This window comes from Pogoniulus pusillus, chromosome 10 (assembly GCF_015220805.1).
Source record: "Pogoniulus pusillus isolate bPogPus1 chromosome 10, bPogPus1.pri, whole genome shotgun sequence".
Lineage (NCBI taxonomy): Eukaryota > Metazoa > Chordata > Aves > Piciformes > Lybiidae > Pogoniulus > Pogoniulus pusillus.
The window spans coordinates 8,592,609-8,614,687 of record NC_087273.1 but is presented as its reverse complement, the minus strand read 5'-3'; the positions used below and the strand labels follow the sequence as shown (position 1 = coordinate 8,614,687).

The window sequence follows — 22,079 nt, the reverse complement described above, 5'->3', positions numbered from 1 at the left end:
TATTAATTTGTAATTGGTTCTGCAGAATCAATTCAAAATAAGACATAAAGATGTAAGACCTATGAACGTGCTAGAGCTGTCTCTCTCTTTGCTTTGATCTATACATGATAACCACAGGTTTACCCAGCTACATAGTTAAGAACACCAAGAGGTACCTGTATATTCCCACAAAATTCACTACACATCTTTGCTCCCATCAAAATGTTTTGAGCTTGATGTCAAGCTTTAAGGAATGGCAAGAGGAGAGGTGATGAGGTCTGGTTTTACATTGGGCTACGACTACCAAACCTCTTAGAGCATCACCTTAGGACATGCAAGGCTTAGGCTCACATTCCTGTTTAGCTATGGACACATGGTGTGACCACTGCTTTAACCACAGTGGGAAGATTAGCATGGCCAAGCCTCACAAAGGTGTTAAAGACAGATACAGTTACTGTTGCAAGGTGTTCACATACTGCAGAGCCAGGAACATCCATCACCGAGAACACATAGCTCAGTGCAGCTCAGCAAATGGCCATGCTTGTATACTAGGAAAAAAACAATTAGCCTTAGTCCTAATAAATAAATAAATAATATCTATGGCTGCATCCTGGGATTAGTAAATCCTTGTCAGAGGCACTGGGAAACCCGAGGTGATGGTTCACTTCAGATGACTCTGCTTAATGAAAGCTATTCCTTTTGTTCCCCCGCAGGAAAAAAAAAGGTGTCTGTAAGCCTGTGTATGCATGCGGAAACAACCTGCAGCTCAGACTTCAGCTGGGCCACTTCTCCTGCCTGTTAACCTTGTCTCAGGGGCCTAATTGAAACATTATTGCTAGAAGACTTGTCTGAAGTAAATAGGAGATAATCTGGAACGATTATTAGATTGGTAATGATATCCTGAGTGAAAAGGAAATCCTACCTTTTTATCTGGCTGAGGAAGTTTGAAATATCCCACAATTGAAGCCCAAATCAACTCTGCTGCCTCGTACCACATGCCTGAAACAAATCAGAAAGATAGTCCCCACCACAGATGGCTTTGAAGGGTTTATTTTACCTCTCCTTGAATCAGAAGCTCTCAAACCATGTAAACCCAAATCATAGCATTATTTGCTTTGGTGACACTGAATATTTAGTAGTTTCTTGTACAAACATGCTTTTTATGCTCGTAAAAGCCTTCAGCTCAGCGGTTAGGGAAGATGAAAAGTCACCTCAAAAGCATCAAATGAAGGCTGCCGACCTCAAGCACCAACCCTACAGAAAGGCTGTCATATTGAAAACAAGTCGTTTTCTTATCTTGAGAGAGGAAATTGCTGTGATAAACTACTGCATACCTTTGGGAACAGTGACTTTGGGAAAAGTGTTAGTAAACACAAGGAAAAAGGGACCAATATTTAAGAGTGCTGCTTGACTTGTGGAAAGGCTAGTAAGAAAATTATCATTTCTAACATGAAGGGGGGCTACAAGGGACTTTTTACAAGGGCTTGTAAGGACAGGATGAGAGGAAATAGATTGAAGCTTAAAGAGGACAGATTTAGACTGGAGATTAAGAAGATGTTCTTTACAGTGAGAGTGGTGAGACACTGGAATGGGCTGCCCAGGGAGGTTGTGGATGTCTCCTTCCTGAAAGTATTCAAGGCCAGATTGGATGAGACCTTGAGCAACCTGGTCTAATGGGAGGTGTCCCTGCCCATGGCAGGGGGGGGGGTTGGAACTGGATGATCTTCAAGGTCCCTTCCAGCCTAAACCATTCCATGAATCCATCAATATGTACATGACTCTAGGCCCTTGCCACAAACGGTGTACAGCTCCTGGTCTGTCACTCTGCTGGGAGCATGAGGCAGGTGTTCTACTCAAGCTAGAACTCTGACATAAACCAAATGCATCATTTTAAACTTTGACTGCAAAGAAAAATAGAACAGGGGAGAAGCTTGAGCAGACATTTACAGGAAAAAGCCTCACCAAGCTTTTGCAGAATCTGTCCCCTGATTTGTAAGCAGACTGACTGAACGAGAATCCTGTCACTGTCCTTGGCATATCTCCAGGTACCTGCAGAAGGAGAGGAAAACTCAGTAGAGAATGAAAAGTGTTGCTGGCACTCTTAAGCCTCTAAAGGTAACCTAAATCCCAGCAAATTGCCAGGATTCTCCCCACTGAATTCAGCTGGTGTATGTCAGGATTTACAGTCAGATAGGTGACAAAGTGGCAGTGTGTTAAGCAATATAGACAGTTAATGGGTATGTAGCCTGACTGACAGCTACATAAGAGCAGAAAGACAACTTACTGTGAAGTAACCAAAGGTTATTGTCTATAAGCATTGGACAGAGTTCCACTAAAAATCAGTTAAAAGGATGAATGTGGGATACCTTTGCTGTCACCAGTATATACAGCAGAGCAACAAACTTCTAAGCACTGGCAAAACGCGTTTTCAGATCTCAGCACCTCATGAAGACTAAAACAAAAGTAATGCAGTTGCACAAAGTCTTTTGTTATCAGACCTATCTTGGACCTCAGAACAGAATATGAAATAAATTCACTAAGCTTTCCTAAGCTCTACTTCAACAGTGGCAGCTGGTACTTTGCTTAAGGTCCTTCTTGTATGAGAATCTCAGTTTCACACAAAGAACAGACCAACAAAACCCAGAAGAGGCTTCTTTGATGAGGTAGAAAACCTGAACTTACTGAGTAAATGAAGTCCAGAATACTTTCCCACCCAGCAGAAGATATACAAGGATGAATTTGGCATATTTCAAACTCTCTTAGAAACATATCCTATGGTTGACAAGAGAACAGTTTATTTGGCTGCTTCCTAGAGCAACACAACACCATACACACTGTAGAAGCTGAAACATGCCCAAGTTTCAAGCAGTCATCTTGTGGATTCTGTGATTTACCAAAGTTGTAGTTTCAATGTTTTAGCCAAGAATGGTGAAGAAAAATGTGAACATGGAAGGAGTCACCACTGAGGTCAGACTGGCTTTTTGTGAAGCATGTGTGACTGTTAAAATTAGTATCAAAAATGCCACCAAAACAGCAACTATGAAATTGGAAAAAAAAAAGTACATTTGCTGCCCAGGGCAGTGGTGGAGTTGCCACGCATGGAGGAATTTAAAAGATGTGTAGATGTGGTGCAGAGGATTATGATTTAGTGGTGGACTTGGGTTTGCTGTGTTAACAACTGCACTCAATACTGAAGGTCTCTTTCAGTCAAAACAGTTCTGTGATGCTATGATTCTATGTACCTGTTGCTCCATTGTCACTAATAAGGCTGCTCAGGATATATTCAGCTTTCAGAAGTTTACCTGATTAAAAAGAACAAAACACAAGATTAATAGAAAAATGTTATCAAGTGGCAAGAAGTGAGTAAAGCATTCATCAGTGATGGCCCCTGCAAGTTGGAATAGGCATTGGAACAGGTTGTCGAGTGAAGTGGTGGAGTCACTGTTCCTGGAGATGTTCAAGAAACATGTGGACATGGCACTTGGGAACATGGTTTAATGGCTGAGCTAGTTTAGGTTGAAGGTTGGACTGGATGACCTTGGAGTTCTCTTCCATAGAATCATAGAATCAACCAGGTTGGAAGAGACCTCCAAGATCATCCAGTCCAACCTAGCACCCAGCCCTGTCCAATCAACCAGGCCATGGCACCAAGTGCCTCATCCAGGCTTTTCTTCAACACCTCCAGGGATGGTGACTCCACCACCTCCCTGGGCAGCCCATTCCAATGACAATCACTCTCTCTGTGAAGATGTGAAGAACTTGCTCCTAACATCCAGCCCATACCTACCCCAGCACAACTTGAGACTGTGTCCCCTTGTTCTGTTGCTGGTTGTCTGGGAGAAGAGCCCAACCCTACCTGGCTACAGCCTCCCTTCAGGTAGTTGTAGACAGCAATGAAGTCCCCCCTGAGCCTCCTCTTCTCCAGGCTAAACAACCCCAGCTCCCTCAGCCTCTCCTCATAAGGTTTTCATTCCAGGCTCTTCACCAGCCTTGTTGCCCTTCTCTGGACACCTTCCAGCACCTCAACATCTCTCTTGAATTGCGGGGCCCGGAACTGGACACAGCACTCAAGGTGTGGCCTGACCAGTGCTGAGTACAGGGGAAGAATAACTTTCCTCATCCTACTGGCCACACTCTTCCTGATACAGGCCAGGATGCCATTGGCTCTCTTGGCCACCTGGACACACTGCTATGATTCTATGAAATTGTACTCTTCTTCCTAGCATTTTCAGTGCGTCCACTCTTAGACTAAACTGTCCAACAAAGTCTTCCCTGAGTCAAGCTCTGGAATTCCTGCTGAATTTCTGTACATGCTGTCTGTGTTCTACAGAGTGGTTTCAGCAAATCCACCACAAGGAGAAAACAAAAGACATCTCTTTTTCACAGGGGAGGCTAAGGCTGCACATTGCTTTTAGAGCAAACTTGAGCCCCTTGGCATAGGGAAGTGGCTGCAGGCACTCATTTCTTGTTCTGCTCCTTCCCATACCTTGGGCTGCTGGAGGATTCAGATTCTACCTTTTCAAAGCCACCTTAAACACAGAATATATAGCCCAAAAATACAGAGAAACTACACAGTAAGCAACACAAAGTGGGGATTTTGCTTTTCATCCCCCTGTCACATGGCTCAGAGATGTTGTTGCATGGCTGGAGTCACCCATGGCAGGCACGATGGACTGCAGGAGATGCCTCAAGGTGTAATTTGATGAGCTTGAGTCATGTTGGACTTGCTTTTTGTCTCAGTTGTCCAGCTGAATTCGAGAAGGCTGCTTCAGCCTATGAAGCAGTGTAAGGGTTGGCTGAACTAGCTCATCAGTTGGAGTGTGCCAATACCTAGACACCATGTCAATGGGATAAGTCCACAGCCACAATAAAATGGCCATGCAGGGAATGTGATGTTCTCTTTTCTGCAGAGCAAATATCCCTCAGCTGGGGTTTTCAGAGCAGGTTTGGCTGCCTTTGCTCTCTTCTCCCCAGTGTGCAGATACATTAAAAATCCTTCAGGTGTTGCCCAGTTATAGGAATGATGGAATTTGTCATTTTTGAAATCGGTTTATCCTCAAGAGGCTGCCTGCCCCATTGTTTGCATAGTCAAGTGGTCCCACTGATTAAAAAAAAGCAGCTGGGACAGCACAGAGAAAATGCTGGGATTCTAATTTACTTTTTAAAGGCCCTGGGTCAGAAGTATAGCAATTCAGATACCCCTGTTTGAAACCAGCAGGGAAGATTTGTTAAGGAACAAAAGCTCCAATTAGTATTTTCCACACCCTTTCACAATTTTCTCTCCTGCTTTTGCCTCTGAAACCCTTTATCCCAGCCCCTTTGTGCTAGTGAGAGGAGCTGGGAGGGCTCAAGGGGGGTGGGACTAGGCTGTACTCGGGGCCATGAGCACGTCATCCTCTGCAAGGGACAAAGTGTCTTCCTCAGAGTCAAGTAGCAACTAATTGGGCTTGAGCTGAGGAAAGGGAGCGGTACCTGTGTTGACAGAGAGGCGAGCCTGACGGATGAGCACCTGAGGGCTGATGGGTGTGCTGGGCTGCAGCCTGTGCAGCCCCTTGGTGATCTGGAGAAGTTCTCTGGAGGCATCGATCCAATACAGGAAGCGGTCAATCAGGAACACAATAGCTGTTGCTGTTCCACAGTCCTTGACCATGATGGAGGCCTTCAAATAAACCTGAAAAGAACACCAGTGTCATGGGACAGCCATGGAGAAACTCATCCCCCAAAGGCTTGGTCAACTGTCTACAGAAAATACTCAGCTTCAGTAACCCACTGTCCACCTACCAGTTTAGAACAGATGGGGTCTTCTTAGTTATTCAGTGTAAGTTGAATAACACAGCTTTACAGCAAGGACTAGATAAAAATTAATTACTGAAAGGGTGGTCAGGGATTGGAACAGGATGCCCAGGGAGGTGGTGGAGTCACAATCTCAGGGGGTGTTCAAAAAACATCTGGTCATGGCACTTGGGAACATGGTTTAGTGGCCATAGTGCTCTTAGTTCAATGACTGCACTCAGTGATCTTAGAGGTCAAAACACTTCTATCATTCTAAGCACTGAACATGTCAAGAAGCAAATATTCACTAGCAATTGAAAAGCTGTCTCAAAATTTCTACTCACTTTATACTCTCTATGGTCCTAAGCATTTATATTTGTACCAATGGGTACAATGGAGAAAGCCTTTGTGGCAGAGATCAGCCAGGATTTATTCTAACCTCTAACTGTGGCTACTCCTGAGCACATATTCATCTTTAAACTGATTTTGCTTGAGCTGTAGATATCAGTCCTGGTTTTATTTGTTTGGTTGTTTGGTTTTTGCTTTTGTTTGTTAGGTTTTGGGGTTTTTTTTTGGTTGGTTGGGGGTTTTTTTTGTTGTCTTTTTTTGGTTTTGGTCTTTCTATTTTGGCCTTCCTGAAAGATTTCTCTTTGGAACTACATGTTTTGGTGGTCACTTCATGAATTTAAATCCTGCCCAACAGATCACAAACAGCAATAAAAGATAGTTTAAAAGGGAGACATGAGCCTGGAAAGACTGGAAATGGTCAGCATGGCCCAGGTGGAGTTCAAGCCATCCACTCTTTTGTACAGCACAAACAAGCAAATGGGTCAGAAGTCTGACTCTTTTTTCCCCTGCAGGTCATCTTTAATGACTGTTGAGTCTGTAAGGACTCTCCTGGGTTGCCACAGTGGTTGAACCAACACACCAATGTGAGGAACCAGACAGAGATAGCACACTGTTAAGAGGACAGGAGGCCAGCAAACACTGCCATGAGGAGGCACACATCATCATGGTTGCAAAGTCCACACAGACCTGGAGACATCTACTGAAAAACAATCCCTTCTCATGGTAGATAGAGGTTGATATTCCTTGCTGGTGGAGGAAAGACTTCCACACACCGACACTCACATGATTCCCTCTTTAGAGGTTTGTGGTCAGGACGGGGATGATGGCATCCAGTTACTGTTTCACTGGGACACCTGCTTGAAATAGAGCCATCAGCTGTAAGGAAAGCCCCACCTCTCCAGCTATGGAAGCTCAGGAGTGCCCTGATTTGTTTGATTTTTATGGCCACCTCATGCTGCCTCAGAGAGCCCAGTTTCCTGCTGCCCAGCCTGGCTGGAACATCTGGGAGCTGGCAACGGTCGAGTATCGCTTTGTGGTGTAGTCAATCACAAAAGAAAGAGAACACCTTCAACCATACACAGCCTCCTCAGAAACAGGATGTGCTTCTCATCTCATTCATGTCAGTGAGTAACTCCACTCACACCCAGAATTGCAGGGGAGGGAGAATGGGGGCCCTACAGCATCATCAGAGGATGAGAGACTGCCAAGAGAACTGTCCAAATCCCTACTAAAACATCAAGCTTGGCAGCTCTCTCCCATTTTTGTCTTAACACCAGCCTCCTCCTCGTGCCTTCCTGGTGTCAGTGCAGAGCCAAAGGCAACTGCTTTAGGCACCGCTCAAGCTTCTTAGGCTCCTCCCCAGCTTGATTTCTATTCACTTTGCTTTTAGCTCAGAGCCCCACAACCTGACAGCAGGACTCCTTCATTCTGAGTAGTACAGCCACCCTCTGAGGTGTGCCCACATCAAACTGCTTGGAGTAGAGCCTGTGTGATACAGTCAAAGGCAGCTTGTAACTCCGATCCGTTGCAAGCGTTTGCTCACTTGTTCGCACTTCAGCCAGGAGGATTTGGACAAATTTCCCTTCTTTTTTTTTTTTTTTTTCTTTTCCTTCTTTGCTGAGCCTGGGCTGGGTTTTCTAAGAGGATGGCACTTGAAAAGGATTCTTGCAGCCAGGCACGCACAACTCTGCTTGTGCCGACCAACAATGGAGGAATTCCCCTCTCCAAGCACCTGTAAACTGACACTGCAAACCAGCCATTGGAAATGCTCATCAACAGGCCATATATTTAAGCACAGAGCATCGCCTAATCTATTTTTTTTCCTCCCCTTCTTCCTTTAATAGATGGGAGCACAAAAGCCTGAGAGAGGGTGACCTACCAAACAAAAGAGCCTTTGAGTTCCTAGGAAAAGTAGACTTGGAGGAGGATGGAAGGAATCCAAGTGGCCCTATTATTTCCACTTGCACTAATTAGACATTTTTCTGTCAGCTATTGAGCACTGCTGAGAGGCCAAACTCACTGAATTAATTTCTAAAGTGTTTACAGAAGTTTGCATCTGTTTGTGTCTCTTCAGGAGGAAAATAAGCACTTCAATAGCATTGTGGAAAATCTAAACGAAGCATCCCATTCTGAAGGGCTTGGCAGTCTTGCAGCTGCATAATTTAACTCTCCGCTCAATGCCCAAGCCTCTTGTGTCCCTCTCCAAACCCAAATGGACATAAAACGGAGAAAAGTCAAAGCAGGGAGAGAAACTGTGCGATTTTTTGTTGTTCAAAGGCAGGGCGGCATGCTGTGTGGCACACAGCTACACAGGGTTCGATGTCAGCCTTTGCTATTCTGTCCCCTCCCCATCCCGAGCAGTACACCGAGAAATTCATACCCGCTGCTTTCATTCCCTGCCAGCTCGTGTGGCTGGAAAATTCCTCAGCACCTACCGCTCTTGCAGAGGTGTCGGGCACGCACCCAAACCACGCACCAACACCCTCCCCGGGCCACTCTGAAAGGAACCAGGGCAGCTCCCTGTCACCCAGCCCAGCCCCGGGGAAACTCTATTGACATCCAAGATGTCACAGCCCACCCCAACACAATCAGCAGCTCAGGCTGGGCTTGCTGCAGCCGGGCACTTTGTTCTGCATAGTGGGCTGGTGTCCTAACCAGATTTACTCATTTTCTTTATGGCTTTAAAACTGACGTGGGCACATCTACAGAGAGAGAGAGAGAGAGAGAGAAAGAGCAAGGTACTTGCAGACTTTGTTTTCACATCTGTGTCCATGATGTGAAATGCATATGTCTAATTGAGTTTAAAGGCACAAAGGGAACCTCACGGCTGGGAAGTGGAATCAGGTGGTGAGAGAATTAAATTTGCACCAGATTTCTATACATGGACCATTGGGGAAAATGCAAAACAGCCCTTTAGTGAAGGGGTTCTTTCCTTAATGGTGCTGAGTGGGAGGGTGTGCTGTTTGCATGGTTTCCTGCATTAGTGGGTTAGCTCCTCCTTGCACCCGGGCTGAAGTTTGGGTCCCAGCTTTGGGTTCAAAGCCACGATGCCTCCTTTGCATTGACAATGGAGGCTGCTCCCAAGAGAGGGGAGAAGCTCAGAACTGGGGCCATCTGGCACTAGGACTGGCAGGAAAGCGTCAAAGGGAAATTATTGGTGCATAGTAAATGAGGATGAGGAGGAGGGGAAGAAAATAGGGGGAAATCTTTATGTGGCAGCTGATGTAAGAGGAATTACAAGCCCAAATAAATGAAATATTGATTTAATCTACTCTCTCTGCCTTCTTTATAAAGGAAAGATCCTGGAGGCAATCCCCTTGCCCCAGCCTGTGGGCTCTAGAGGGTCCCCTTTGGAAAAAAAACACCTAAGCAAGCAGTGAGGTTAGAAAGCAAAGGCAGGAACCATTTCATTTTCAGATGCAGTTTTGCAGACTCTCTGGCTTTCTACCCTTGCTTATCTCCATTTGTCTCAGGCTTATTCAGTCTTCATCTGTAACTGGCTTTGGGGTTTAAAATCTTAACCACCAAACCCAAGAGCAGCCCACAAATACTTTCTGGTTCTGTGCACCAGGCAGGAGTTTCAGCAGCATGTGCACCCAGGTGCTTTAGTTCTCTCCCAAGCACTGCTCCTAGTTAGCACTCCACTGAACCCTAACAAATTGCCCAGTTTTCTTTCCCCCTCCGTTCATCCCCTGTCAGATTAAACAGAGAGTCACAACACCAATGGATTTGGCTGAAGTCTTTCACCCTTTTACCCCACGCGCTGTTAGCAAAGCCTGACTTTCCAAGAGACCAAAGCTGCTGTCACTGCACGGGACTTCTCTATCAATCTCTGCCTTTCAGCTGGCAATCAGAGCCCTCTCGACAAATAACAAGGAATTAAGCCTCCTACCACCTCTGGGATGGGCAGCAGAAAGCGTGTCCACGAGGTGCAGGCACACTTGAATCACAAGAGAGTGGAGTCAGGCAGTAAATAGCTGCATACTGAGGAACAAGAAGCTCCTGGACACTTCCCTCTCCGCTCAGAGCAGCAGAGAATTCCATTTAACGGTTTGAGTTTGTGAGGCTGTTGATTAGCTGAAGTTATTAATCCTGAAGGCAACAGAGAGTTGGGTGTTTATTCAATGACAGCAGCATTAGGCCCATTATTAGCAGCTCAAAACACAGCAGAACGGGTCAGTATTTTACAGCCGACCACATCTTCTCACCCACTGAGAAAGTACCAGAGGGGGAGTCCCTGGGGGCCTCGTGTATCTGAGAAGGCACCAGGGGCTTGGGGATGCAGCAAGATGCAGGTCTTGGTTCTTACCAAGGAGAGCTGCAACAATCATTTCGTGCCCCTGACTTGTCCTGCTGAGCTCAAGCTCCAGACGATTTCTAACCTATTGTGGCAATTCCCTGTGGTGCATTAAAATTCTCTGCTGAAGGGATGTTTTAATACTTAAAACTTGCTAAACGCCAGAACCCTCCCAAGAGGGTAGCATCAAGGTCCTTATAATCAGCTAAAATCCAAGAGCCTCTTCCCTAAATCTGTGTCCTCAAAATGTCAGGCCTGTTAGGAAGAGGTCTCAGTAACACAACATTTAAAGTCTTTTCTAGGGACTTTAAAGTCTTTTCCAAGAAACTGCAATCTGAGAGCGGAGAATCCCACTCCTGATGCACAAAGTGAATCATCAACCTTCCAGGCACCCTGCATCAGATTTCCCTTTTTTATTTAGTGCTCCACAGAAGTTCTGCTCTCATTTTCCCATACGTGCAGCAAAAGACAGAGGTGCTGGCAGCATCAGGGCAGCCACCTTGGACAGCTGAAGGATCCCTGATACTTCTCATTTACAAAGTGTCAGGAACTGCACAGTTTAGGGAGGCTGGGGTGCCACAGATTCCCTCTCGGGCTGAGCTCGCAGCCATAGCTCTCCCTTACATCACTCTTAGTTTCACTGGGATCACCCAAGAAGAGCTCTTATGAAGCAGGTAGCAAAAGGTCAGCCTGAACAACCAAGATCCCAGGGCTACGATTTAGGGCTTTAATTCTCCTGTTACCACACTAACAGTTAGAAGGAGGAGAAAACGAAATCCTCAGTCCCCTCCTTTAGTTCATTTTCAAAGGCTCCCAGCTAAAGTGCCACACACACGCACACACCTAAGGGTAGTTACGGCATGTCCCTCAGATTGGTTTCCCTAATGGCAATCGATCAGCAGGTAATTAGCAAAGGCTGCAGGGCCTTAATTTCCATTCTTTTCAATATTCCTAGTAAATCCCATGGGAATCTGTACCAGTAGGACCAGGATCCATGCTCCCCCATGCACAGGACCAGCCTGCACAGCTCCCTGCGGAGGAACCTGCAGGAAAACTACTGCTGGGGGCTTTCCTTTTGTATTTGCACTGTCCCTGGTCCACAAAGCCTTATCCACGACTCAGTGCCTGAGCCTGGCTACAGGAACTGTGGATATGTATGGTAACAATCAAGTGAAACTCTGCATCCTTACAAGCGGTTTGCAGACAGGGTCTGATCTTGCAGAGGGAAATAAAAACAATCAAAACGTTACTGTGGTGTCAGTCACCCCACAAGATAGCTATTTGTGTGCATGAAGTGGTCCTTCAGTAAAACTCAGCAGAGGGTTTGTGGGATCAAAGCCTACGTGAACATGGGCATGTTGCCCTCTATTGGCTGGTCACCGAGCAGTGAGGCGATTTCCATCCCTTGGGATAGTGAGGATCTGCAGGAAGGGTAATCCCTGTCAGCCTCCCTTTTGGATCTGCAGTGCCAGTCCAAACCCCACAGTGTGTGTGGCACTTAGAAGTCTCCCCTCCTTACTTACATTCATCAACAAAAATGCTATTACTGTTCTGATTAGCTTTGATTTGTTAAAAATCCCAGTGGTTCCCAGTTCTCCCTTTGGATCCAGAATCACAGGGGATGGAAGGGACCTCTGGAGATCATCCATTCCAACATCCCTGCTACAGCAGTGTCACATAAAGCAAGTTGCCCAGGATGACAACATCCAGGTGGGTTTGAAATCCCCCCAGAGAAGGAGACACCACAACCTCTCTGGGCAGCCTGCTCCAGGGCATCAGCAACCTCACAGCAAATAAGTTTCTCCCTGTGTTCAGATGGAACCTTCATGCCCATTGTCCCTTTTCCTGTCACTACACACCACTGAAAAGAATCTGGCCTCATCCTTCACTTACTGGTCATCATCAAGAAGATTCCCTCTCAGTGTTCTCCAGGCTGATTCACCTCAGGGCTCTCAGCCTTTCCTCCTTATAGAGATGTTCCTCTCCCTTCAGCATCTCTGTAGCCTCTGCTGGACTCTTTCCAGCAGTTTCCTGTCTCTCTTGAACTGGAGAGCCCAGAACTGGACCCAGTATTCCAGCTGTAGCCTCATTAGGGCAGAGCAGAGAGGTTGGTTATCACCCTCAAACCTTACTGCAGATTCCCACCAAAGGGGCTGCAGGATGGCCTTGGTTTGCTACCCAACAGGGAGGCCTTCTTAAAACGTGATATGAAAACATGGAAATGTTGAGCTTGGCAGTGAAAACAACAAAACAACCCCAAAAACCTCCAAACCTCAACTTCTGTAGGACACGGAGACTTTTGTAAAACAAGAAGTGCTGCTTTGCCTCAAGGGCTGCAGTAAATTTGCCTTAGAATCCCCATGGAGGTTCAGTAATTTAATCTACAAATTTAGAAGCTTACATTGGCTATTGTGATTTTTTTTCTCCTGAAAGAGTGGTCAGGCATTGGCACAGGCTGCTCAGGGAGGTGGTGGAGTCCACATCCCTGGAGAGGCTGAAGAAAGTGTGGCCATGGCACTTGGGGACATGGTTTAATGGCCATGGTGGTCTTTGGCTGATGGTTGGACTTGATGACCTTAGAGGTCTTTTCCAACCAAAACAATTCTATGATCTAGTGGAGACAGAAAAGGGGAAATACAGAAAAGTTTGTGTACATTGCCAGCACCTGCCCAGGACCCCACACTGGCAGCAGAATGGCTCCCACTGAACCAAGGCTGTGGCAAGTGAGTGTTGAGGAAAGCCTCCATTCTCTCTCCCCACCCCAGGCTGGCTTAGCTGAGCCTTCCAGCCTGCAGCAGTAATGAGCATCCCACAGCAAAGCAGAAGAGGGGCACTTTAAAAGGCTGCAGGTGCAGGTGGCTTTCCCTCCTTGATGTGTCAAACCAGCACACAGCCGCCAGCCACGGGGGTATCCCACTTCTGAAAGTGCAACACTGAGGCAAACCCTTGAAGCCAGAGCTTAATCCTCTTACTCACTGCGCTGGTCTCCTGGAGCTTTTGAGCCTACTTACAAAGTAAAACATCCTCATGGTGAGCCCTGGTAGGCAGCTCTGCCCTCCTTGGAACACCACCGGGGTGTTATGGTAATGAAGTGCCTTTCATTGAGGGATCTCAAAGCACTTTTTAAATGTAATGAATTACGGTTTATGAGCTTATTCTAAGCATGGCAAATTAAAATAAACAGAGATGAAAAATTTTTAAAGCTTTTTTCTGAACAATCAATCCACAAAGACTTGATTTATTTTTTTTTTTTTAGCTCCAGGGAATTAAATTATTCTTCTGTCCCCTTTGTAAGTAAAAAAAATAAAAAAAAAAAAAAAAAAAAAACAAAAAAAAAAAAAAAAAGAAGAAGAAGAACAGAAGAAGAAGAAGAAGAAAAAAGTTGCTCAGACTTTTATCTTTCCTTATCACACTGTAATCACGTCTCTTCAGCCTCGTTTCCCTCCCCAGCTTTTTATTGAAAGCACTGAAGCAGCCTTGAAATCTTATTTTTAAAAAAGAGAGTAGGGTAGGGGGAAGGAATGGATGAAGTGGGGGGAAAAAAAAAAATCCCTTTTCCTGACTAATACTAATAATACAGGTCAAAATGTCAGTCTATCTACAATTAAATGGAAAACAAAAAAAGGTTTCCCCTTTTTCCCATGGTACAATGGCACTGGAATATAAATTACCAAGGAAGATGAAATAATACTTCAAAGCACATGGGGAAAGGCAGCACAACGTTCACAAAGTATTTTCAACCACAGGATGGAACAGTGAGGACAACGGTAACCAACGGACTTCAGGGGGTGTGGGTGAATAGCCTAAAACTAGCATGAGGCAGGATTTTAGGTCCCTATAGTCTGTGACCCCATGATATGCTTTGTTTAACAAGGGCAGCTGCAGTTATCAACAGATGTTTCAGCAATAAATAATTGGTATCATCTCAGAAAAGATGCATCTACCTGGGGAGAGGGCATAATGCTGCAAACGCTGCTCCACTATTACAGCCACATTAATCTCCCATCTAGCCAGGTCTCTCAGAGAGTTTACTGCAGGTGTTTGTCCTGGGAGAGAGCAGACAAACACTCCCAAGTTAGGGAGCTGTGCAGGAATTGTAAAGGAGGTCAACCTCCACCATAAATTTCTGTCTGAGGCCACACACAACAAAGAGAAAAAGAAAAGATTATCAGGCCAGACTGCCCCTTTCTATAGGGAATGAGGCTGTGTTTGCTTCAGACATGAACCATATCAAGCAAAAAAACTCCATCCAGAATCTCCCCAACCTCATCCTTACTTTACTTGTGTCCTGCCAAAGGGATGCTCATTAGCCTAGATATTGTGCTTGCCATTGAAAAGGAGCCTTCTGTTTGTTATATGTCTGCCAAGCCTCTGAGAGAACCAAAAGAACAAAAAGCAGTCCACTTTCCTTGCTGCTCTCTAATCTTTTAGCTCAAACTCACTGGGATGTCCAAGAACAATTTGGATCCTGTAACTCCTTACACAGCCAAATATCCTTCACTTGCCAGAGGAAGAGACAAAGCAAGTGTCCAGACAAGCCTGAGCTGAGCAAGGAAGTAAGCAGAAACAGCATGACTGCAGTCAAAGTCATCACTGTGTGTTTCAACAACCAATATATCTGTTTCCCAAGGTGCTCAATGCATGCACAATCCGTGCAGACCTCTGGGATCACAGCCAGTGACCCCAACTCTGCAATGTCATTGTCATTATTATCTAGGCACTTCATTCATCACAACAGTAGCTAAACACTTGGACACACTCAAAAAATCATCACATTAATCCATTTTATCTTCCCTGTACTTGCAGAGCACATACAGCTGCAGGTGCCAGCAAGATGCCCAAGCAGCCCTGAGTGGTGTTGCACAGCCTAGTGCCGTGAGCTCTGGAGCTAATGGCCCAGAAGCCTGAACCCGCATCAGAGCTCCCATCAATCTCACAGCCTTGGCTTGGCTGCAGTGGCAGCAGAGGGCAGGACTTTCCTTCCTTTGGAAGATGCAGGGGTGACATGGAGAGGAGTTGACTCACAAGGAGGAAACCATGTTCCACATGTGTTACTTCAACTTTAAAGAAAGTAACTAGATGTAGCTTTTTGTCTGAAGACCAAAAGTCACTTCTCTGCTTCGGCCTTTTGGCTGTTGTGAGCAGCTCCATCTCACCACAGCCTCTCTTACCTCTGCTTGCCAAGCAGTTCTTCACCTGCTGCTGCCACTGTGCAGTAAAACAAGGCTCTGAACTCACATGTGATGCAGCCCATGAGGGCTCTGTATACCCTCAAGCACCTTAGTGGGACTTTTTACACAGCAGGTGTGTTGAACTTCATACCAGCAGATCGGGAAGCCTCGAACTGATCATATCTTGCAGGTTTGTTTTGTCTTCTGGGCCAAGGTGTTGTTTGTATTGCCACTTCTCTGGCACAAAGGGCCACTTCATTTCCTTTGCCTCCTCCAGAAGAGTCTTCAAGTCCTCAGGAAGCAAAGCTGAAAAGGTCAAAGAGCAGGTAACGATATTGCAGCAGGTTCAGCTGCAACACTTAAGAGAGCAGCTACCCTGCAAAAAGCACACCTCCCCTCCCTCTTGGACCTTCCCCCAGTTGCTACCAGCTCTGACCCGTTATCACCAGCCTCACTGGGAGGGAAGGTGAGTCTGCCTGTAATCAGTCAAGTCACCCTTGGATGCTCTGCCCTGCAGGTAAGTAGGAGCCATCAGCCATTAGAAAGGCTTTTAGCAGGGAGTCACAGCGGCTGGTAGCTAGCCGAGCATGAAGAGCTACTCCAAGAGAGACAGGAGGGAATCTGCTCCTCTGTGTGAGGAGAGGACTCCTGGCAGAGCAAATGGGGCCAACGGCACAGAGAGGATCTGTCCTTGTTCAGGGCTTGCTGGTGACAGTGGCAGAACTACCTTGAAATGCCACATCCAAACTGGGAGATAAACCTGACCTGTACAAAGCAATTAGACAAAGCTCTAGAGGGATATGGTGAATAACAGACATATGCTTTGGAGAGTGATTATTTGACTAATAATTCAGTTTAAAAAGTCAGTTACTCAACTGACTCAAAGGTCAGTTACAGTGACTCTCAAAGCAGTCACTGTAGATTAAAGAGAAGTTAGGAGGAGAAGGTGCCCTTAGTCCAGACACACTCCTACCCAGGCATGGTCAACAGGGAGCTGCATGAAAACCCCGGTTCTCACACCTTTCACCCAGCAGCTTCCAAACCATTCCTAAAGCACTGTAAAGGCCAGGCAAAGTGGACTCCTAAAACAAGTATTTTCTTAATGGAGGAGGCAAAGTTCTTCCAGCTCCCACACCAGGCCTCTGATCCTCCAGCAGTGTGCCAGAGCCTGCAAGGTAAGAACACAGTTTGGCTCATGGGCCAATGCTTCCTCAGACTGACCTCATTCTTGATATAACTATTGGCTTCAGATGGATCTCCAACCTGACCAGACTAAAGATAGAACTGCTATCAAGAGCACATAGCTAGGGATCTGGGCTAGGATTTGTCCTATCCTTTCAGCTACAGCCCAGTTTCATTTTCCTTGGAAGAGGGGTGACGCTGTGCTATGCTAACCACTCAGCTGGGCAGACTCTGAAACGGCCAATGAAAGTGGATTAAGAAGGATTATTGACCAGATGGGGTTAATGGTGATCATCAGCTGCAGATCTAGACCCTTCTGGCCATTAATCCCCAGGAAAAGAAAAACTGCTCAGAGACCACTTTAACGAGGCAGTGCAATAAATGTATGACTACATGTTTTTTAATCAGTCCTTCAGGGATAACTGTAGAAAATCACTACATAAAAAGTCTGTCTCACACTCATATCACAGTGAATTCACCAGTATATCTTTTTCCCAGGAAAAAAGTGGAAAGTGGAATAGCTAGGACCTCTTTTCCCAAAGAGTCATCTTTAAAAAGATGTAAAAAGACTTTTTCCAACCCATATTTTCTCACTTGTTGCAACTCTGGACATGCTGCTCATTATCCATCCCAGCTTCACAAGGAGTCACCTTTCCCCGCCCTTCTGAAGTGGTGTCTGGACAGGCTTAGCCCTTCACGCCATGGCAAAGCAGTCAAGAGCTGGCCACGGTGGTCACTCCACAGGAAGGTGGCTGGAGGGGAAAGGAGGTTGTGCTCCCACCCTCACACCTCTCTGCAAGATCAGTGCAGGAGCAGGGACACCATCTCATCACAAGGAATGCAAAGCGATGGACAGAAGATTTTACCCCATCATGTAGGAATAAGACTGAGCTTCCCAAAATATTTTCCAAAGGAAGATGGAAGGGGCCTGAGACATTCACAGCAAGCACTTTTCCCCCATATCACGTAGAAAAGAAAAGAAAAAGACTTGATTGGGCACTTAGTGCCATGATTTCGTTGATTGGATAGGGCTGGGTGCTAGGTTGGACTGGATGATCCCATCAGAATAACAATCTGGGGAGGGATCTAGAGAAGCAGGATGCTTACACAGACTTCTGTCTCGTTCTCTACCTTCTTCTGTCTTAGGCATACAAACTCACACTTACTTAACACTTAAACAGGAAAAATCAGTGTCAGCAACTATGAAAACAACCAGTGGGATAACATGGCTGCTAGTACTCTCTCTAAGGCATAAAGGTACTGTGCTGTTCTCTGGTTCCTGCTTTCCAGGTCTTGAAGCACTAAAGAACAAAGAATACATCCACTGGAACCACATCAGCCAGTTGGGGAGTTGATGTGAACAGTCCTGAAGATTCAGTTGAAGTCCAGCTCCCAGGACTAGAGTGTACTCTCTAAGAGGCAATAGAAATTCATTAATTTGTGAAGGCTGAACTGGCACAGAAGTTGCTTGGAACGATTTCCAGCCTAAAAAGAAATGAACGAGCTCTCCGGATCCATCTAACACCCGTTTATAGGTGTTTAGCTTTCAGTTCCCCCTACGCCTGGTCTGAGAAAGCCGGGGCAAACAAAGGCAGACCCGGGAGGAGAGGGGGGCAAAGAAGCCCACTCCGCCTCTGTGCTGGGAGGGTCCCCCCGAAGTCGGGAGCCGCCGACCTGCGAGGCCCTGCCTTCCTTCCCCGGGCAGAGAGCCCCAGCAGTTATTAATGTCGCTGTCACCGCCCCACTGCTGGGTATTTTTCTTTCAGCTGATGGGAACACGGCCCTCGGAAAAGCTCGAGCATCACTTCAGGCTCTGATCGCCCATTTCCTGAAGCGGTTTACCTGAAGCACCATGTCTAATCGAGTGATTATAAGGGCACTGATTTACCTTATCTGGAACTAAACTGATTATTTCTCATACTTTGTGGCATTTAATAGGAGAAAAGGAGGGAGGAGGATGAGGGGAGAAAAAGGGCTACCTGATTAGGAGCTCAAGAGCCTATTCTGAGAAGCCATAATAAAACTTAAAAGAATTCGTGATGAGGAAACAAAGTAGCCTTTGTTCAAAACAAAACAAAACAAAAAAAGATAAAGAGGGGGAAAAAAATCTTCCAGTATCTATAACAGAAACTTACACGCCACCCTGCACTGCAAACAGACTTAGGTGCTTCAGAAAAAGGCAGCTGACCTCCCAGCAAGAAAAGAGATGGTCAGAAAAACATATTCTCAACGGCTCTGCTCCCGGAGACAAACAAAGGATTTTAGAGATCAAATTAACGTTAGGGCCGAGGCACTCATGCAAAGCAAAACTAAACATTATTAACACCAAACTGGAAAGCAGGCAGATGTGTCACGCAAAGGAAAGCCTCCACATGAAGAAAGGGGTTTGTGGGTTTTTGTTAATGCCTTTGTTTCTCCCTCCCCTCCCCCGAAATTTCACCACCTTCATTCTCTACTATATTCTTGTGTAATTGATAAAGTTATTTTTGCGTGTGGCAGAAGGAGCACATAACCTCCCTACCCTGTACTAAAAAGGTGTCATTCAAACAAGTTCAGCAATTCAAATGTGCCTTTTATTTTGTGACTGAAGAAGCTGTGGCAATGGAGTTATGTAGCCCTCTGGAAATCTGAACCCAGGGAAAACTGAACCCAGTGTATTACACCCTTTTGTTCGACATGAAGTCGATTTCCACTGGAATTAAGACACAAGATCACAGAATCAGAGAATCACAGATTCATAGAACTGTTTTGGAAAACTCTGAGATTTACAAATCACTTTCAAAGCATCAGGGCAACACCAAAAGAAATGCCTGATTTCCAGCAGGTAGTATCAGTGTTAAAACAGATGAAGAAACCTCTACTACAGCCCTCATTAAACGCTCCTTCCTTTCCTGGTTATTTATGCCAGCCATTAGCCAGCAAGGATTTTCCTTCCAAGAGGGATATTGCAAACTGTTTTGTTGTTGTTGTTGTTTGTTATTCTTTTTTTCCCCCTTTGGACACCACTTACAGAGGTCACACACATCTTAGATAACGATTCAGGCAATGAGCTCTTTAATATATGAGAAGAAGCTGACAAACAGAAAAGGCCCTCCCCCAGTTTCTATGAAAGGAGAGGAAATATGTGCCCTTATTCAGAAGTTGCATCCTTTTTTCCCCCTCCTTTCTTTCTTTCCTTTTTTTTTTAATAACTGAAATTTATGTGCATCAGCAAACTTTTGGGCATTGTTCTCCCCAAACTAAACTGTTCCTTACAGCCTCATGTTTACTGAAGCCTAAAATTAGAACTGACAGCAATTCACTGCAACAAAGTGGACTTCTTTCCCTGCCTGCCTGTAGCCCGCATCCCATTCATGGCCTCGAAATCCAGGCATCTCTTGACACTCATCTGCCAGAAGAAAAATAGGGCAGGGCTGAGGGCTGGTGGCTGCTGCCACGGTCCTGCCACCTCTCCTGGGGACCTCACCTTGGCATTGCCAATATTGTTGCTGATCTTCCTCGGCCGTGCCAGGCTGTGCCGCCAGGAGAGTGTCCAGAGCTCGCTTGCACTCCTGCAGCAGCGCGGCGGCGGCGGTTTGATTATTCATGAAGGCTGATCCCGCTCGGCTGTGAATTGGGTGTCCCCGGGTGCACGGTGATCAATTACTTAAGAGAAGACACGGATTCTAAATGAAAAGGATCCCTTCAAGGCTGAGGTACCTGGTGAACAAAGGAGGGGGAAAATGATTAACTAAAGTATCATCAATTATCTGAAAGGCTCAAGCAGGGAGAAATAATAGGGGAAATACATGAAAATACATGGCAGCCTCAGAGGATTCGATTAGAGGAGTGTGTGAAATGACTGCAGGGTCTTGGGGACAAACTGTGCGAAGTGAACTTCTCCGAGGTGCCAGGGAGAAAAGACGCCTTCTTCAGTGGAGCCATGAAAGCCCAAGCAGGGAAGTGACCAGCCAGGCTGTGCTGAAGCCCTATGCACCTGGGAGGCTCAGGCTGTGGCACGCTGTTAGCCAGGACTGAACGGCAGAACCGTGCACGGGCGTTGACCACACCGCGGCGGTTGTCACTGTTACCTTGAGGCTCGCTCCCTCCCCTCCTCTTAACACTAGCCACGTAACACAGTGTCCTACCATGGTTTGGTGGAGGTAGGGGAGCAAAAACGGTCTTTGAAGGAGCCTGTCAAGGTTTTGGGCTGAGATCAGCTGGTAGCAGCCAGGCTCATCTGCTCACCACAGCGCAACTCACACTTGATGTGCAGGGTACCAATGTCAAATCCTTCCCAGTTACTTGAGTCAGTCTGAGGGAAGTCCTGGGTGGCAGAGGTCTGCCAGAATCTGCTTGGGCTGCTTTTATCTGTGCATTCAGTCAGCTGTCTGGCCTGACAAGATTTTTCTACTGCAAGTCACAGAATCACACCACTTTTTCAGTTAGAAAAGACCGCTAAGATGATCAAGTCTTAGTCCTTCAGGTGCTTAGGACATTGCCAACAGCAATAGAGAATAACTTCCCTCCCTACCGGTGTCTATCCCACGTGTCTGGCTCAGCATCTGCCAGCATCTGATTAACAACCTTCAAAATGGAAGCATGAAATACTTTTTTTTTGGTGACACTTTCATTTGGAAAAGTGCTCCAACAGTTTGAAGCGCTGTAGGCAGCAACACTTCTAAAACTGAGGAAACTATGGCTGTGAAGGAGGAGAGGAGAGTGCAAAGGAACATGGATGCTGACTTCAAACTTGCACTTTAGCAGCTAAATTTCCAGGCAGTTTTTTTTTCTCCTTTCTCTAGCAGCTCTGGGATGGTTGGATCCCAGAGCTGGTGGCAGAGAGCCTGTGTTCTCAACAGCACCAAGCAAAAGCATGCTGCCAGATTGAAAAGCAGAGGGCAAAAGAGATGCACTCATGCGAAAGCAGAGAGGATCAGAGAGCCTGCCGTGGAAGGGCAGGTGGAACAGGGCAAAAAGATGGGATTGATCAGCAAAGAGCCTGGAGGCAGAAGCTAGTCAGCAGGGCTGTGACTGACTCTGCAGACAAATGCTAGAGAATGACATTTTAAAAGTAGCCATAAAACGGAGCCAGAGAAGGAGCACAGGCACATAAGAACAACTGGAGAGCAGGGTAGGCAACCAAACAAAGCTAGCTTCCATTCTTAGGTCTGCTCTTGATGTCTTGGTGATGTCAAATCACATATACTTGTTTCTACTCATCCCATACACAAGAGAAGAAGAAAGATGCCATCTGAGATCAGCACTGATTGCTGGGCCTCTCAAAGGACAGCTAGAAATCTTAGGTGCTGTAAAGCCAAGTTTCTCAGGGTCTGTTAGATGTCTACCCT

At 46.1% G+C, this 22,079-nt stretch overlaps 1 protein-coding gene across 1 annotated transcript in view; it reads right to left on the bottom strand.

Moving 5' to 3' along the window:
• ALPK1 (alpha kinase 1) overlaps window positions 1–22,079 on the bottom strand; it is a 48,433-nt gene that overhangs the window by 10,084 nt on the left and 16,270 nt on the right. Inside the window, exons 4-9 of the mRNA XM_064149774.1 lie at window positions 20,216–20,448; window positions 15,719–15,873; window positions 5,452–5,650; window positions 3,222–3,281; window positions 1,942–2,028; window positions 902–978 (exon numbers count right to left, since the gene is read on the bottom strand). Coding sequence (XP_064005844.1) covers window positions 902–978; window positions 1,942–2,028; window positions 3,222–3,281; window positions 5,452–5,650; window positions 15,719–15,873; window positions 20,216–20,336 — 699 coding nt within the window. The 5' untranslated portion in view covers window positions 20,337–20,448. The remainder of the gene's footprint in view (window positions 1–901; window positions 979–1,941; window positions 2,029–3,221; window positions 3,282–5,451; window positions 5,651–15,718; window positions 15,874–20,215; window positions 20,449–22,079) is intronic.